Source organism: Ranitomeya variabilis, chromosome 1 (assembly GCF_051348905.1).
Source record: "Ranitomeya variabilis isolate aRanVar5 chromosome 1, aRanVar5.hap1, whole genome shotgun sequence".
Classification (NCBI taxonomy): domain Eukaryota; kingdom Metazoa; phylum Chordata; class Amphibia; order Anura; family Dendrobatidae; genus Ranitomeya; species Ranitomeya variabilis.
The window spans coordinates 461502850-461522438 of record NC_135232.1 but is presented as its reverse complement, the minus strand read 5'-3'; the positions used below and the strand labels follow the sequence as shown (position 1 = coordinate 461522438).

The window sequence follows — 19589 nt, the reverse complement described above, 5'->3', positions numbered from 1 at the left end:
TTACATATAATTTACAATTGTGTGCCATAAATGACATGACCATTGCTACAACTTATGTGATATTGAAGGAGAAAAGTTGTCTGTTGTTGTGTTTGTACATGTATCCTCTGAATATTATTACTATTTTTATTTATGCCTTTACCACCTACCATTATATAAGAGCCAGCATTTCTTTGTAGCAGAATTATAGGCCAAGTGTATTGCTCAGTTCCATAGAAAACAAGCTAACAAGCTCTTTTAATACTGACTCAGAATTCCAAAAAGCACAAAAGGCAGCTTACTTGAACAGTCTGTTATCGATCTGGCTCCAGTCATAGTCGTCGTTCCGTAAAATGGACATGACAGGCAATAAGATTTCCCTGGTTCTGGTTGATAGTAGTCCCTTGGACAAGGAAAGCATGGCACCAGTCCAGATCGTGAAAACTCACCGGCATGGCAGGGCACTTCAATGTAAATACAGGATGTTAAAATTAATTTATTAAAATTTGGAACCATGAGAAAACAAAGTGTATATACTGCATTAAATAAATGCCCCTCAAAAAATCACTGACAGCTCTTTTAATTGACAAGTAGTCTGAAGAGCAACCCAAAAATGTTTTAGTTTATTTTAAATGCTTATTTTTTTGCTATAATTTGTTATTTTTAAAATAATTATTTTAAATAAAGATATATTTCACATATTTAAAGTTTTTGAACTATTAATCATGACAAGTATTAAGATTCATGACCTATAAAAAGTCACCTGTCACTGTAGAATTTTGGTAAGATATTAATGTATGAATTAAATATATACAATATCTCACAAAAATGATTACACCCCTGACATTTTTTCAAATATTGTATTATGTCTTTTCATGGGACAACACTGAAGATATAACACTGATACAATGTAAAGTAGTCAGTGTACAGCTTGTGTAACAGTATTAATGGCTGTGTGTTGAGTTATTTAGAGAGCCCACCAAATTTACACTGTTATACAAGCTGTACAGTGACTACTTTACATTGTATCAAAATGTCATATCTTCAGTGTTGTCCCATGAAATGATATCATCAAATATTTACAGAAATGTATTCACTTTTGTGAGATACTGTATATAGGTCCCAGATAACATAACATAGTAAAGTTTTATAAAAATATTTTTATTTTGAAGCAGTAGAAGAATAATACAAGTCCCTTCATTTGTTGTGGGGGTCCTGTCATTTAAATCCCCACTAATCAACAAGTGACTTCATAAGCTGCTGTCACATGTGTTATTCGAATCCCCCTTTGAAAAGCACTCCATAGAAGTTTTTTATTCATTAAATGTGTGTATGTGCATCCAATGTAGTGTGAGTGAATTAATATACTCACCTACCACTGCTTTTTCCTGGATACAGCGCCGTTTTGCTCAACTTCTCAGGAAGTCACAGCAATTGTGACTAGGCAGCTCACTCTACAGTGGCTTGAGAAAGTATTCACCCCCTTGGCATTTTTTGTGTTTTGCTACCTCACAACCTGGAATTTTACTGTTTTTTTGAGGGTTTGCATCAGTTCATGTAAGGCCCCCAGACAATACGGATTACGCCAGATAGGTGAGGGATATAGAGGTTTATTGTTTTTCTTTTCCAGGGGACATGGGCATCATGCGTTAGGCATTAAGGGAACCATATTGTGTTTTTTTATTTTTTATTTTTTACAGGAGACAAGGGCTTCAGGGATTAGTTGTAATGTGAGTATATACTTTGTTTTTCTTTTTTATGTAAATATTTATTTCTTATATTAACTTCTTTATTTTTTACTTTGGTGCACTAATCAGTCTGTGCCTGTGCTCAATCAGCCGCCGCCTGCTCTCTCTGTAATCAGTGACAGCATGCGTCAGCCGATGAGAGTAGTAGTCTCTCATTAGCCGATGCCCCTGAATGGCAGTAAGCTTTTTACTGTTGGTCACAGTCACAGTTGCAGGGTCATGCTGACATCCGACAGCGTGACCCCGTAGCACTCTGACCATCAATAATAATCTTACAGGCAGTAAAGTTACTGCCGATCAGAACCGCCGGTGTTTCTCGTGCTGTCACACAGATGACAGAGTGGGAAACACCATAGGAAATCCGCAAATACGACCTGTATGCATGCAGCCTTACATTCACAAAATGACACTGAAGCCACATGTCCTCTTTTTGTATGGAGAGGGACATGTGACACAAGCTCTTGTGTCTGCACGTTGTGGATGGTTTCTGCGCCCTGATTGACTGCCTTATTTTCCACACATTAAGTTAATTAAAAAAAAGAATGAGTCCGCCACTCCTCTGACCTCTCCTCTCCTCACATCAAACACGTCTCCCCCACCCACCATACAGATCCAATATCCTAGCCAAAATCCTAACAAAAGCATTAGTGGAAACTTAAATCATTTACCGAACTTCGGCCAAATTTTGCCGATTTTGAGGAAAATGCTCTGGAATCTGAACACAAATCTGAATGTACAAGGTCTGAGGTGACCTTGAGATTGGTGAACCTTCTCCGAACTAACTCGCTCATCTGTACTTTTGATCAGTGTGATAGACCCTATCACAGTAAAGAAAAGTCAATAATTAGCATGTCATTCACCCTGTGTCATCTCCTTAGTCAGATTACATTTTTTTAATTCTAAATTTTTTTTTCTTTCTTTGCCATTAGGGTTAGGGTTATGGTTGGGCTTATGGTTAGGTTTGAGCTAGAGTTAGGGTTGGGATAGACTTAGATGGGGCTAGGGTTAGGGTTGGGCTAGGGTTAGGTTATAGTTGGGCTATGGTTAGTGTTAGCATTGGGGTTAGTATTTTTTCAAAAGAAAGAAAAATGATGACGATATGACGGCTAGTGTTGAGAGCAAGTGTTGGCTACTCGAGTTTGCATCTGTGTAGCTCAAACACCTGCGATTCTTGGTGACTACATGAGCATTCCGATGCAAACTTAAATAGCGAGCACTTGCACTCAACATTAATGATGACATATTCACTAAGATGACCTAATGTTATCAAATTCTGTTTAGTATTTTTGGGTTTAAAATACTTGGTATGTCCCTGAAGACTTTGAGGGGTATAGTTTCCAAAGTGTGGTCACTTGTGCGGAGATTTCCGTTTATTCACATCAGGGGCTTAAAATGCAACATGGCGTGCACTATCGATTTCAGCCATTTTTGCTTCCAAAAAGTGCTGCTTCCCTTCCGAGCCCTGCCATGTGTCAAAATAATAGTTTTTCCCCACATATGGGGTATCGGGAGAAATTGTACAACAAATTTTGGGGTCCATTATCTCCTGTTACATTTTTTTATATGACCCTGCCATTAGAACCTCACATTTTCCTACTTAATATATTTTCCTGGAATATATCCAAGAGAACTATTAGACTTCTTTTGCATGTATTGACATCTGCAAGTTGTTTGAATAGCCTCACATTGGAAGCAAACCTCTCCCCGTCTCTGCTCGACCTATACACTAGGATCAAAACATTAGAAATTATGAATATGACACTCCTTTGAATGGAAATTGGGTTGAGAGATTTAATCTCATCTGGTCCCCTTGGGACACTTTCTGTATAACTCTAAATATCTGAAAGTCATCTCTTTTTACCTACTCATTCATCTCATTTTTCCTCCCAATAACCCACATTTACCCCCTTCCCCCTTTTGTTTAGTGTAAGTCTTGTAGTCTTCACCTCGTCTTAAGCTAAATTAGAACTTCTGAATAATACTTTAAGAATAATCTAATGCATATCTATTATGTTTTCGGTTTAACCTGTTGCCATTTAAATCTTGTTGTCTGTTTATATATCTGCCTTTTTATTTTATTTTTTTTTAAATGTATATTGTGATGTATGAAAATATTTCAATAAAAACTTACAGGTAAAAATACAAAAGCTTGGGGCTAATGCTACATTTTTTCCTTCCATTAATTCTTGTGAAGCACCTGAAGGGCTAATAAACTTCTTGAAAGTGATTTTGAGGACTTTGAGGGAGGGATGCAGTTTTTAGAACGGTGACATTTTGGGGTATTTTCCGTTATATAGACCCCTCAGTCACTTCAAATGTGATGCGGTCTCTAAAATTTGCTGGAAAATTGATAAATTGCTGATCAACTTTGAACCATTCTAACTTATTAACAAAAAAAAAACGGTGTTTCAAAAATTGTGCTGATGTAAAGTAGACATGTTGTAAATGTTATTTATTAATTATTGTGTGGCATAACTCTCTGATTTAAAGGCATAAAAATGTAATATTTAAAAATTGCAACATTTTAAAAAATTTTCATATTTTCATAAATATATGCATACCACTGCAACCAAAATTTACCACTAACATGAAGTACAATATGTTCCAAAAAAATCTGAGAAGCATTGGGATCCGTTGAGGTGTTCCAGAGTGATTACCACACAAAGTGACACTGGTCAGATTTAAAAAATTTGGTCTGGTCATAAGGTGAGAATTAACTGCGTCACTATGGTGTTAAACCACTTAAGTGCTGCTTTAGCAGTATGCTTTCTGTCATTGTCCTGTTGGAAGCTGAACCTCCATCTCAGTCTCAATTCACTTACAGACTGAAACAGGTTTTGGTCCAGAATATCCTTGTATTTCAAACCATCGATCTTTCCCTTGACTCGGACCATTTCCCTTTCACTGCTGTCAAACAACATCCCCTCAACATGATGCTGCCACAACCATGTTTCACTGTGGAGATGGTGTTCTTAGGGTGATGAGTTGCGTTGGTTTGGCGCCAGACATAGCATTTACCTTGGTGGCCAAAAAGATAAATTTTAGTCTCATCTCACCACAGCACCTTCCACTATGCATTTGGGGAGTCTCTCACATGTCTTTTGGCAAAATCACAATGAGCCTTACAATATTTGTGTAAGTATAGGCTTTTTTCTGCCCACGCTTTCCTAAAGGCCACCTCTGTGGAGTGTACAGCTTATTGTGGTCCTATGAACAGATAATCCAGGCTCTGCTTGGGAACTATGCAACTCATTTAGGGTTATCTTTGGTCTGTATACTGCCTTTCTGATTAATGCCCTCTTGGCCCAGGCTGAGAGTTTTGGTGGGTGGCCCACTCTCGGCAGGTTTGTTGGGGTACCATGTTTTTTGGGATTGTCAGAGAATGGAATATTTTTTTAGAACCCAACCTTGAATTGTAGTTCTCAATAACTTTGTTCCTGACTTTTTTGAAGATCTCCTTAGTCTTCATGGTGTTTGGTTTGTGATGCCTCTTCATAGTGTTGAGGCCACTGTGGCCTTTCGGAACAGGTGTGTATATACTGACAGACCATGTGACATTTAGATTGCACACAGTGGCCTTCCTTTCACTAAGTATGTGACTTATGAAATGAATTGCTTGCACCAGAATTTTTTAGGGGCTTTATAGCAAAAGGGGTGAATACATATGCATATGCCAAAATGTAGTTATTTGATCCCATAAATTAAATTTATGCCTTTATTTTTCTCACTCAACTTCACCAACTTAAACTATTTAGTGCTGATGCATCAAATACAAATTGGATTTCAAAGCTATTTAGGCACAAGTTATAATGTAACAAAATAGTTAAAAAGCAAAAGTGGTTTATACTTTAGCAAGCCACTGTATGCTCTATGTGTGAGCCCAGAAGTTTCTTTTACAATGAAAGCCTATGGAGCCTTGTTCTGATGCTCCACATGCTAACATTGTATAAGTCACTTCTGGGTAACGCAGAGTGCAGAGTGACTCAGAAAGTCTGCAGAGCGATGACATCACTGAGAAGAGAAGAAGAACGGCACTTGATTTCAGAGAATATGGTGGTAGGAGAGTGTATTAATACGCTCACACTACAGTACATACATACAGTACAGACCAAAAGTTTGGACACACCTTCTCATTTAAAGATTTTTCTGTATTTTCATGACTATTACGAAAATTGTAAATTCACACTGAAGGCATCAAAACTATGAATTAACACGTGGAGTTATATACTTAACAAAAAAGTGTGAAACAAGTGAAATTATGTCTCATATTCTAGGTTCTTCAAAGTAGCCACCTTTTGCTTTGATGACTGCTTTGCACACTCTTGCATTCTCTTGATGAGCTTCAAGAGGTAGTCACCGGGAATGGTTTTCACTTCACAGGTGTGCCCTGTCAGGTTTAATAAGTGGGATTTCTTGCCCTATAAATGGGGTTGGGACCATCAATTGTGATGTGCAGAAGTCTGGTGGATACACAGCTGATAGTCCTACTGAATTGACTGTTAGAATTTGTATTATGGCAAGAAAAAAGCAGCTTAGTAAACAAAAAGGAGTGGCCATCATTACTTTAAGAAATGAAGGTCAGTCAGTCCGAAAAATTGGGAAAACTTTGAAAGTGTCCCCAAGTGCAGTGGCAAAAACCATCAAGTGCTACAAAGAAACTGGCTCACATGAGGACCGCCCCAGGAAAAAAGACCAAGAGTCACCTCTGCTTCTGAGGATAAGTTTATCCGAGTCACCAGCCTCAGAAATCACAGGTTAACAGCAGCTCAGATTAGAGACCAGGTCAATGCCACACAGAGTTCTAGCAGCAGACACATCTCTACAGCAACTGTTAAAAGGAAACTTTGTGCAGCAGGCCTTCATGGTAAAATAGCTCCTAGGAAACCACTTCTAAGGACAGGCAACAAGCAGAAGAGACTTGTTTGGGCTAAAGAACACAAGGAATGGACATTAGACCAGTGAAAATCTGTGCTTTGGTCTGATGAGTCCAAATTTGAGCTCTTTGGTTCCAACCACCGTGTCTTTGTGCGACGCCAAAAAGGTGAACGGATGGACTCTACATGCATGGTTCCCACCGTGAAGCATGGAGGAGAAGGTGTGATGGTGTGGGGGTGCTTTGCTGGTGACAATGTTGGGGATTTATTCAAAATTGAAGGCTTACTGAACCAGCATGGCTACCACAGTATCTTGCAGCAGCATGCTATTCCATCCGGTTTGCGTTTAGTTGGACCATCATTTATTTTTCAACAGGACAATGACCCCAAACACACCTCCAGGCTGTGTAAGGGCTATTTGACCAAGATGGAGAGTGATGGGGTGCTACGCCAGATGACCTGGCCTCCACAGTCACCAGGCCTGAACCCAATCAAGATGGTTTGGGGTGAGCTGGACCGCAGAGTCAAGGCAAAAGGGCCAACAAGTGCTAAGCATCTCTGGGAACTGCTTCAAAATTGTTGGAAGAGCATTCCTGGTAACTACCTCTTGAAGCTCATCAAGAGAATGCCAAGAGTGTGCAAAGCAGTCATCAAAGCAAAAGGTGGCTACTTTGAAGAACCTAGAATGTAAGACATATTTTCAGCTGTTTCACACTTTTTTGTTAAAGGGAACCTGTCACCCCATTTTTTGAAGATGAGCTAAAAATAGCGTTAAATAGGGGCAGAGCTGGGCGTTACATTAGTGTCTTTGTGTGCCTTTATTACCCACCTATGCTGCCAAAATACCTTTGTAAAGTCGCCGTTTTCTGCTTTAACTCACGCTGGTCTGGTCCTATGGGCGTGGTGACAGCGCTGTTTCTCCCCCAGAATCCTGCTCATCATTACGTTGGTGGCGTAGTGGTGTGCGCATGTCCAAAAGGCGAATCCACTGCCCAGGTGATGAAAAACAGCGCAATCTGCTCTATTCAGCCGTTTACCGGTGGGCGCGGCCATCTTTCCTGTGGCCGCGCGTGCGCAGATGGAGCGCTCTGCTGCCCGGGGCTTCAGGAAAATGGCCGCGGGATTCCGCGCGTGCGCAGATGGAGATCACGGCGGCCATTTTCCTGAAGCCCCAGGCAGCAGAGCGCTGTCACCACGCCCATAGGACCAGACCAGCGTGAGTGACAGCAGAAAACGGCGACTTTACAAAGGTATTTCGGCAGCATAGGTGGGTAATAAAGGCACACAAAGACACTAATGTAACGCCCAGCTCTGCCCCTATTTAACGCTATTTTTAGCTCATCTTCAAAAAACGGGGTGACAGGTTCCCTTTAAGTATATAATTCCACATGTGTTAATTCATAGTTTTGATGCCTTCAGTGTGAATGTACAATTTTCATAGTCATGAAAATACAGAAAAATCTTTAAATGAGAATGTGTGTCCAAACTTTTGGTCTGTACTGTATATGCACACATGCAATGAATAAAAAACTTAGTGGGAGTGCTTCCTGAAGAATATTAGCTATTATGGCTATGTTCTCACATTTGTCATCAGCTCCATAAGTATGCAACTGATGACAAAGTAATTATATATCGTGTTAGTCTTTTTTCATTTGTAGCCCCTTAGACTTTAGTGATAAGGAAAACATAACAGTCAATGGTATGGAATCAATGTTCATTTGGCTATAGTAAACACTCTTTCTAAGGCCAAATTCAAATGTGCGTGAAATTAAGGTGTTGCCCGAATCACTATCCAATAGGTAAGTCTCCCAACCTGAGCTTACTGCTTCATGGGCACATAAAACAGCTTGCTCAAAAATGGAGACTCACCAGTTGGCATGGGTATTGTAGTCCAAGTAAGGTCCATGTTTTACAAACATGTGAAGCACTGTAGCAAATAAGTGAGATGAAGAAGTTGGGGGTGTTTTTTTTAAGACACCAGTATAAAAGTCTATCATTATTTATCCTCTATGTCTGATTGTTTAACTCCTCTACAAAATCGACACAATCAATTGACTTTATAAACAGTAGATTTTTTATGCTTAAGTATCACTTTGCCTTTATGCAGTATAACACAAATTAAAATTGAACACACTCTGTAACATTTATGTACCCACTTACTTCACTCATACATAAGACATCAAATTCCTATGTGTACTGATATGTTGTTGCTTGTTACAAACCTCCACATTCTGAAATATCCACTGCTCCTCTTTTCACTGTTGACATTTCTTTTGGGCAGGAGATGCAGAACTTCGCTCCCATCACTGGTTGATAAGTACCATGTGGACATGATTCGCAGGTTTCAAGACCATTTGAGGAATATGTTCCTGGTTTGCACTGAGCTGAAATTTAAAACAAACTATTTACAAAACACTATCTACCTTTATACAGTATTCATTGTAATGGATTTGGTATTTATTATTTTATGGGGGAACAGTGTGTAGTTTTTGTCCATTCACAATTTTCTCTGTACACTACGGTTTTCATATTTCTGCATAAAATTGATCTAACACTACATCAAATTTTCATACAAGTCTTAAAAGTAGGTAAAGAGAACCAAATCAAACAAATATATTAACTATATCAGACTTCATCATTTTTATTAAATGAGGAAAATTATTCAATATCTCGAGTCTGTGAGTGGCAAAAGTATGTGAACTTTTGCAGTCAACATCCGTTGTGATCTCCTTGTGCTGCAATAATTGCATCTACATGTTTACGGTAATTGTCAATTAAGCCAGCACATTGGCTTGGAGGAATTTTAGTCCATTCCTCCCTACAAAACTGCTGGAGAGTTTTCTATATGAACTGCTCACTTTAGGTCCTTCCACAACTTTTCTATGGGACTCAGGTAAGGATTTTTAATTGTTCATTCCAAAACTTTAAATGAAGAGATGAGAGAAGAAATTATCTAAAAGACCTAAAATGCATTTCCTTTGTATTGTATGCAAAAAAATTTTATATACATTATCATATTTTGCAAATTAAAAAAAGGAAAATAGGCCGATGCAAAAGTTTGGCCACCCTTGGAAATATGTGTGCTCAGGTAACTTTGACCAAAGTTTCAGACTGTAATTAGCGTGCTAAGGTTATGGCTTGTTCATTATCATCATTTGGAGAGGCCTGGTAATGCAATTTTCCCATCTTTATAAAAACCATACCTCCTCTAACTTTGTATAAAAAAAACAACAGCCATGGGTTCTTCTAATCGCTGCTTAGCACTCTGAAAATGAAAATTGTGGAGGCCCACAAAGCAGGAGAAGGCTATAAAAAGATAGCAAAGAATTTTCAAGTTGCCCTTTCCTCAATTCGAAATGTAATTATGAAATAGCAGTTAACAGGAACAGTGGAGGTCATAAAAAGGTCTGGAAGACCAATAAAATTTCAGGGAAAGCTGTTAATAGCATTGCTAGTGAGGCAAACCAGAACTCCCGCTTGACTGCAAAAGACCTTCAGAAAGATTTAACAGACTCTGGAGTTGTGGTACATTGCTCTAGTGTTCAGAGATACCTGCACAAATAAGGCCTTCATGGAAGAGTCAGCAGGAGAAAACCTCTCCTGTGACCTCAACCTGAAATTCAGCATCAGAAGTATGCAAAAAAATATCTAAACAACCTTATGCATTTTGGAAACAAGTGCTGTGGACTGATGAGGTTAAAATAGAACCACAATAATCAAAGGTATGTGTGGAGAAAAAAGGGCATAGAATTTCAGGAAAAGAACATCTCATCAACCATTAAGCATGGGGTGGATCAATCATGCTTTGGGGTTGTGTTGCAGCAAATACCACGGGAAACTTTCACGGTTAGAGGGAAAAATGGATTCAATAAAATTTCAACAAATTCTTCATGCAAACATAACACCTTATGTAAAAGTTGAAAAGGAGATGACTTCTACAAATGGATAATGATCCTAAACATGTTGAAATCCACAACAGACAATCTCAAAAGGCGCAAGCTAAAGGTTTTACAATGGCCCTCACAGTCCCCTAAATCTGTGGCTAGTAGTGTTGAGCGATACCGTCCGATACTTGAAAGTATCGGTATCGGAAAGTATCGGCCGATACCGGCAAAGTATCGGATCTAATCCTATACCGATACCCGATACCAATACAAGTCAATGGGACTCAAGTATCGGACGGTATCCCTGATGGTTCCCAGGGTCTGAAGGAGAGGAAACTCTCCTTCAGGCCCTGGGATCCATATTACTGTGTAAAATAAAGAATTAAAATAAAAAATATTGCTATACTCACCTCTCCGACGCAGCCTGCACCTTACCAAGGGAACCGGCAGCCTTCTTTGCTTAAAATGCGCGCGTTTACTGCCTTCCATGACGTCATGGCTTCTGATTGGTCGCGTGCCGCCAATGTGACAGCAACACGACCAATCACAACAAGCCGTGACGTAATTTTAGGTCCTGAATGCCTAATTCTAGGCATTCAGGATTTGAAAATTACGTCACGGCTTGTGATTGGTCGCGTCGCGGTCACATGGGCAGCACGCGACCAATCACAAGCCGTGACGTAATTTTCAAATCCTGAATGCCTAGAATTAGGCATTCAGGACCTGAAATTACGTCACGGCTTGTTGTGATTGGTCGCGTCGCGGTCACATGGGCGGCACGCGACCAATCAGAAGCCGTGAAGTAATTTTCAAATCCTGAATGCCTAGAATTAGGCATTCAGGACCTGAAATTACATCACGGCTTGTTGTGATTGGTCGCGTCACGGTCACATGGGCGGCACGCGACCAATCAGAAGCCGTGACGTCACGGAAGGCAGTAAACGCGCGCATTTTAAGCAAAGAAGGCTGCCGGTTCCCTCGGTGAGGTGCAGGCTGCGTCGGAGAGGTGACTATAGCAATATTTTTTATTTTAATTCTTTATTTTACACATTGCTATTAATCCCGATACCGATTCCCGATATCACAAAAGTATCGGATCTCGGTATCGGAATTCCGATACCCGCAAGTATCGGCCGATACCCGATACTTGCGGTATCGGAATGCTCAACACTAGTGGCTAGACCTCAAAATAGCAGTGCATGCTAGACAACCCAGGAATCTCACAAAACTGTAAGAATTTTCAAAATAAGAATGGATTAAAATTCCTCAAACAAGATTTGAAAGACTCTTGTCTGGCTACAAAAACAGTTTACAAGCTGTGATACTTTCAAAAGCGGGTGCTGCTAGATCTTGACCATGCAGGGTGTCCAAACATTTGCATCTACCCATTTTCTTTTATGTAATTTTTAAAATGTAAAACATGAAAATATACACTACCGTTTAAAAGTTTATGGTCACTTAGAAATGTCCTTATATTTGAAAAAAAGCAGTTTTTTCCAATGACACTAACATTAAATGATTCAGACATACACTCTATACATTGTTAATGTGGTAAATGACTATTCTAGCTGCAAACGTCTGGTTTGTAATGCCATATCTTCATAGGTGTATAGAGGCCCATTTCCAACAACAACCATCACTCCAGTGTTCTTATGGTACTTTGCGTTTGCTAACTGTGTAAGAAGGCTAATTGATGGTTAGAATACCCTTGAAAACCCTTGTGTAAGTATGTTAGCACAGCTTAAAACAGTTTGGCTGATTAGAGAACCTACAGTATAAAACTGACCTTCCTTTGAGCTAGTTGAGAATCTGGAACATTACATGTGTTGGTTCCATTAAACTCTCAAAACTCTCGAAATATATATTGCAGGGATGTCACTCACTCAGGTGCGATGGCTGACACACAGGAGGCACGTTCCTTTAAAGTTCAGAGGGTTTATTGCGTCATAAACCACATGGAAAAATAACAGCAAACAAAATAGCCTTAAGTTCAGGAAAAGGAAAACAAAGCGTCCAGTCCACCAGGCTCACTCTTGTAGCCTTAACACACTCAGGAGGGCTTCACCTCCACACATATCTCCTGTGTAGAGCATTTGCCTGTCTTAAATAGAGCTAACCACACCCAGTAACCCATCACATGATTAGCCATGTGGTCTGACATCACCACAGGTCCTGAAGCAGATATATATACATGATTATATACAATACAGAAATACACCGGGCTACATTACAGCAACAAGGCACTTATGTGGCACATACCTCCCATCGACTACACACCCTTTAGCCATGCTACATACCTCCCCCCTCTGCCTAAAGCCGTGGGGCTTGGCACTTTTCCCCACTAAACAAGGGATTCTTGATAGGGCATCCGCATTACCGTGCAGCTTTCCGGCCCTATGTTCCACATGGAAACTGAAGTCCTGCAGGGGTAAGAACCAACGGGTGACCCTAGCATTTCTACCCTTTGCTTCCCTCATCCATCTAAGTGGGGCATGGTCAGATATTAGTCTGAATTTACGACCCAGCAGATAGTACCGTAACGTGTCCACCGCCCACTTTATGGCCAGACACTCTTTTTCCACGACTGAGTAGTTCTTTTCAGATGAAGACAGCTTTCTACTCAGATAGAGAACAGGATGCTCCTCCCCATGTAGCTCTTGGGAAAGGACTGCTCCTACCCCAAAATCTGAGGCATCTGTCTGAAGAATAAATTCTTTATTAAAGTCTGGAGCCATCAGAACGGGTTGCTTACACAAAGCCTCTTTCATTTCTTGGAAGGCTGACTCTGTTTCTTCGGACCACTTAACCATTACTGATTTTGTCCCTTTTAACAGGTCAGTCAGAGGCGCAGCCATCGTGGCGAAGTTTGGGATGAACCTCCTGTAATATCCCACGATTCCCAGGAAGGTTTTAACTTGCTTCTTGGAAACTGGTTTTGGCCATGTTTGAATTGTCTCCACTTTACTGATTTGGGGTTTTATTTCTCCACGACCCACTATGTATCCAAGGTACTTAGCTTCTTCTTTACCCAAGGCACACTTCTTCGGGTTTATTGTAAATCCGGCCTCTCTTATAGCATCAAACACCGCTTGGACCTTTTCCAGATGACTCTCCCAGTCCGGGCTAAAGATGACGATATCATCCAGGTACGCAGCAGCGTATGCCTTATGGGGTGCAAGGATTCTATCCATAGCCCTCTGAAAGGTCGCCGGAGCTCCCTGTAGGCCAAACGGCATCCGGACATACTGTAAACATCCATCTGGTGTAGAAAACGCCGTCTTCTCCTTGGCTTCCTGTGCCATGGGGATCTGCCAATACCCCATCGTCAAATCCAAGGTGGTTATGTACCTGGCGGGCCCAAGCCTTTCGATGAGCTTATCAATGCGGGGCATGGGATAAGCGTCAAACTTGGAGACCTCATTCAACTTCCGATAGTCGTTGCAAAACCTCCACTCTCCATCAGGTTTTGGGACCAGGACAATCGGACTCGACCAACCGCTCTTGGATTCCTCAATGACTCCAAGCTTCAACATACGTTCCACTTCCTTGGAGATAACTTCTCGACGAGCCTCAGGAATACGATAGGGCTTCATGTTCACTCGCACATGTGGCTCTGTTAGGACCTCGTGCTCTATGACCTTTGTGTGTCCTGGCAACTCTGAAAACAGGTCCCTGTTTTTCTGGAGTAACTCCCGGCACTGCTGTTTCTGGGTCTTTGATAGTGTCTCCGCTATAGTAACCACTCCAACCTCACCTTCTGGGTTGCTTAACAGCGATGGAGTTACTGTCGGCTCTCTATCTTGCCACGGCTTGATGAGGTTGACATGGTATACTTGGAATGGTTTCCATCTTCCTGGTTGGTGAATTTTATAATTTACTTCCCCAAGCTTCTCGACAACCTCATATGGCCCTTGCCATTTGGCCAAGAACTTGCTCTCCACCGTCGGAACTAACACAAGAACTCGGTCTCCCGGATTGAACTGCCTCACTCTTGCAGACCGGTTGTAGACTCTGACCTGAGCTTCTTGTGCCTGGAGGAGGTGTTCTTTCACAATAGGCATCACCTTTGCAATCCTCTGCTGCATCTGGGCCACATGCTCAATGACGCTTCTGTGGGGCGTGACTTCGGCTTCCCAGGTTTCCTTGGCTATATCCAGGAGTCCTCGCGGATGTCGGCCATATAGAAGCTCAAATGGTGAGAACCCTGTGGAGGCCTGTGGAACTTCACGAATGGAAAACATCAGATAGGGTAAGAGACAATCCCAGTCTCTTCCGTCTTTCTCTATAGCTTTTCTCAGCATGCTCTTCAGGGTCTTGTTAAATCTCTCAACAAGGCCATCTGACTGGGGATGGTACACCGAGGTCCTCAACTGGGAGATTTTCAGGGCTTTGCATAACTCCCTCATCACCTTGCTCATGAAAGGTGTCCCCTGATCAGTCAGGATTTCCTTCGGCAGACCTGTCCGGGAAAAGACATGGACCAACTCGCGGGCTATACTCTTCGAGGAAGAATTTCTCAGAGGAATTGCCTCAGGATAGCGTGTGGCATAGTCCAGGATGACTAATATATACTGATGGCCCCGGGCTGATTTAACTAAGGGATCGACCAAGTCCATGGCAATCCTCTCGAACGGCACCTCAATAATGGGCAGGGGCACAAGAGGGTTCCGGAAATGAGGAGTGGGAGCAGTTAACTGACATGTAGGGCAGGACCTGCAATAGTTCACTACTTCCCGGTGACACCCAGGCCAATAGAACCTCTGCACAACCCGTTCCTGCATTTTTTCCACCCCTAGGTGTCCACCCAAGATGTGTGAATGGGCCATGTCCAACACCTTCCGTCTGTACGGACCCGGCACTATCAACTGCTCTACCAACTCCTCCCTTATTTTCGTAACCCGGTACAACAACTCCCCCCTTATCAGAAAATGGGGAAATCTTGTGTCTGCCCCCGGCTCCTGTACCACCCCGTCAATAACCGTGACATTATTAAAGGCTTCCCTCAGAGTGGGGTCCCTATGTTGGGCAGTCCCAAAATTTTCACCGGTTACCTCTAACTCCAGAATGTCAGATGTAGGGGACACTTCCTCCTCATCCCCAACCAGAACACAAAAAGGAAACCTGTCTGTCTCTGAGTGTGGCGAAACCTTTTTAGGGTTCATTGGTTCCCTACTCTTGCTAGCGACCTCAGAACTTTTTCCCCACAAATCCCAAAACAAACAGAAATCCCGGCCAATAATTATAAGGTGCAACAAGTCCTGCACGACGCCGACTATGTGGGACTCCGTGCCACATGCCGTTTCAATGTCCACCCTGGCCAAAGGGTAGTCCTTGGCATCACCATGTATGCACCGCACGCCGACCTTCTTTCCCGCGAGCAGGTGGAGCGGGAAAGTGGCCCTCACCAGGGTCACTAAGCTCCCTGAGTCTAACAGCGCCGTTGCTGCTTGACCGTTCACCTTTACGGGACACGCTTGAGGTCCCTCGTTGGGCGGAGAGTTCACACTGCAGGCAGGATACGCATAGTATGAACAACGGCGTCCCATGCTGCAGTCCATCTGCTCAGTGGTCTGGGAACAACGGGCAGCTATATGTCCTGGCCCGTGGCACTTCCAGCAAATAATATCACCCGTAGGGACCTTGGGCACCACCTCCCCCGCCCTTTGTGACCTTGGACGCGCCACCCCTTTTTGGGACTCAGCAGCTTTCTGGGACCCCCAGTACGGCATGGGCTGCCTCCCAAAGGAGCCTCCCAACCCATCACATGATTAGCCATGTGGTCTGACATCACCACAGGTCCTGAAGCAGATATATATACATGATTATATACAATACAGAAATACACCGGGCTACATTACTGCAACAAGGCACTTATGTGGCACATACCTCCCATCGACTACACACCCTTTAGCCATGCTACAATATATACAGTATATATATATATATATATATATATATATATATATATATATATATACTAGATGGTGGCCCGATTATAATGCATCGGGTATTCTAGAATATGTATGTCCACGTAGTATATTGCCCGGCCACGTAGTATATTGCCCAGTGATGCAGTATATTGCCTAGCCACATAGTATATTGCCCAGTGACATAGTATATTGCCCAGTGACGTAGTATGCAGCATAGAGCCACGTAGTATATTGCCCAGTGACGTAGTATACAGCATAGAGCCATGTAGTATATTGCCCAATGATGTAGTATATTGCCCAGTGACTTAGTATATTGCCAAGTGACGTAGTATACAGCACAGAGCCACGTAATATATTGCACAGCGAAGTAGTATACAGCACAGAGCCACGTAGTATATTGCCCAGCCACGTAGTATATTGGGCAGTCACGTAATATATTGCCCAGCCACGTATGGCATAGGTTAAAAAAATAAAAAATAAACATATACTCACCTTCCGCAGGTACGTTGTAGGTCATGTCGCCTGTGTGGGGTGTAGGCGGCAGCTTCCAGTCCCAGGGTGTGATGACGTCGCGGTCACGTGACCGTGACATCATGGCAGGTCCTTTTCGCGCAGGCGCGCAGGACCTGTGATGATGTTAGCGGTCACATGACCGTGTCGCGGTCACATGACCGTGACGTCATGGCAGGTCCTTCTCCCAGACCATCCTTGCCACCGGAATGTGCCGCTTGCATGGACCGGCCGGAGCACCGCGAGGAGCGGGAAAGGCGGCGGAAGGTAAGTATCTAATGATTTTTTATTTTTTTAATTATTTTTAACATTAGATGCTTTTAGTATTGACGCTGCATAGGCTGCGTCAATAGTAAAAACTTGGTCACACAGGGTTAATAGCAGCAATAACGGAGTGCGTTACCCGTGGCATAACGCGGTCCGTTACCGCTGGCATTAACCCTGTGTGAGCGGTGACTGGAGGGGTGTATGCGAGTGCCGGGCACTGAGTGTGGGGAGTAAAGAGAGGCCATTTTCTTCCGGATTGTGCGTGTCGCTGATTGGTCGTGGCAATGGTCGTGGGCGTTTTGCCACGACTAATCAGCGACTTGGATTCCATGACAGAGGCCGCGACCAATGAATATCCGTGACAGACAGAAGGACAGAAAGACAGAAGGACAGACAGATGGAAGTGACCCTTAGACAATTATATAGTAGATATTTTTTTTTTTGCCTAAAATACAAAGGAAATGTGTAATCTTTAACTTTATCCCTTTTAGAGATCATTTCATCTTCAACTTGGTTGATCATTGAAAACAGCAGTAATTTTGACCAGGTGTGCCCAAACTATTACATGCTGATGTGTAGGAGAAGCCTTGCAATTCTTTTGTACACAGGAAAATTACTGATAAACATTAATAGAAAGAGAGAAACACTATCCAAACACTAATGAGTCTTGGATCCACGACACTAAAATTATCTATTTTTTACATACAAGAAAAATCACTGATGAGTTAATGAAGCCTTAAGAGAGTTGGCAATGCAAACATAGTTATTCTCATTACAGTCTATCCACATTTTAGAGACAGAAATTCCCACTGGGAACAGGGCACCTGGCTATGGTAAGACCCTCATTGATCATGCAATCAATTATCATTGATGACCATTTTCTTCAGTGGTTAATTATCTGTTTCTTTTACCAGCAATTTAGGCTGCAGGGCCAAAGATTAAAGGGATTGTCCCACAAAAAAAGTACATTATAATGAATAAATCTTTGAATAATAATAAGTCCACAAGTGTATGTGATAAAAGATAATGTTCCTGAGGATGCTAGAGCTCCTATGAACTGAGTAGTTGAGTTATGAGGAGCTCATAGAGCTGGAGACAAGGCAGAAACACTCACTCCTGTGATAAAACAGGCAGAGAAATGTGTTACCTCAGAATATCACAGCTGCAAGCCTCTGTTTTGTCATCTTATTGTCACTTATGCTTCCTAACCTGGCCAAGAGATATGGTTTATGCCAACCATGAACTGGAGCAGCTCTTCATTGTCCAAAATAATGAAAGTAAGACTGTATATATTAGGAGCACATTTAAAAGATTATCTCAGCCCAATAACAATGCTTATTAGCACATCCAACTGTAGAATTTAATATTATTATATTTTTATTTTATATTATTATTATTATTATTATTATTATTATTATTTCAAGATCTATTATTTAAAATATACTTTATTTGTGGGACAACACCTTTAAGGAAAAGTGCTATTTGTTTCCCAGTTGATTCATTTTTTTTCACTCAAAGCATCAGTTACCGTGCTAAAAAAATTCTCATCATACAACTATTAGTTTGACTAATTCAGCAAACAATGCTGGTAATTTTTCACCATATGTCATCTGTTTATTTCATGCACTGGCACCTAGTGCAATCAAATAAATTTTCAATGGACACATTGAGATAAGAAATTAGCTGTGCTTTGTCTTAAGTCTAGCCTGAAACTCTCAGATTTATTTTAAATGGATTATATGCCTCAATAAGATTGTTTGCATTGTCATTTTAGTGGAAAATCTAATACTCAAATGACAATTAGTTTGAAGAATATTTAATCATTATCCTACTGAATATATAGCTTCTCCTTGAAACCAAAAGTTTTGATGTTATTCTAGTCTAGAGTAAATATTATACAAACCTTTCATAAAAAATGTATGCATAAAATTAAAGTAATAATGCCAAAAAATATATTTGTATTTTTTTAAGTATTCTAGGAGTGATGCTTTTATTGAATAATAATAAAAAAACACTGCACTTATACAAAACCCCTTCATCTGTCACTTTGCATGAAGGCAGCCAACCATGTGATATTATCCATAAATGCCTGGGATCCTTGTCAATGAAGAATGCATAAACACGCACATCAAAATTGTTAAGTTTATGGAAACCACAAAAGCGACAATCACATAAAAAACAATTAAAATCTGGAAAAGAGCATATTCAAACAATGATGACGTTAAAAAGAGGATATGGGAAAAGTAAGTGGTATTATGCAATATTTATTATGAAAAAGGCATCGGCCCAATGGATGTTATGCTACAAATACTTCCAGTACTGGTAAGATTTCCTAAATGGTGTGGGGGAGTGGGGTTAGACAAAAATGCACAATGTGCCACTAGGTAGTGCTAGTGA

General features: G+C 41.3%; 1 protein-coding gene across 1 annotated transcript in view; it reads right to left on the bottom strand.

Moving 5' to 3' along the window:
* Positions 1-19589, bottom strand: part of SVEP1 (sushi, von Willebrand factor type A, EGF and pentraxin domain containing 1) — a 476580-nt gene that overhangs the window by 212162 nt on the left and 244829 nt on the right. The window contains exons 18-19 of the mRNA XM_077250467.1: positions 8824-8985; positions 282-443 (exon numbers count right to left, since the gene is read on the bottom strand). Of these exons, the coding sequence (XP_077106582.1) occupies positions 282-443; positions 8824-8985 (324 nt within the window). The remainder of the gene's footprint in view (positions 1-281; positions 444-8823; positions 8986-19589) is intronic.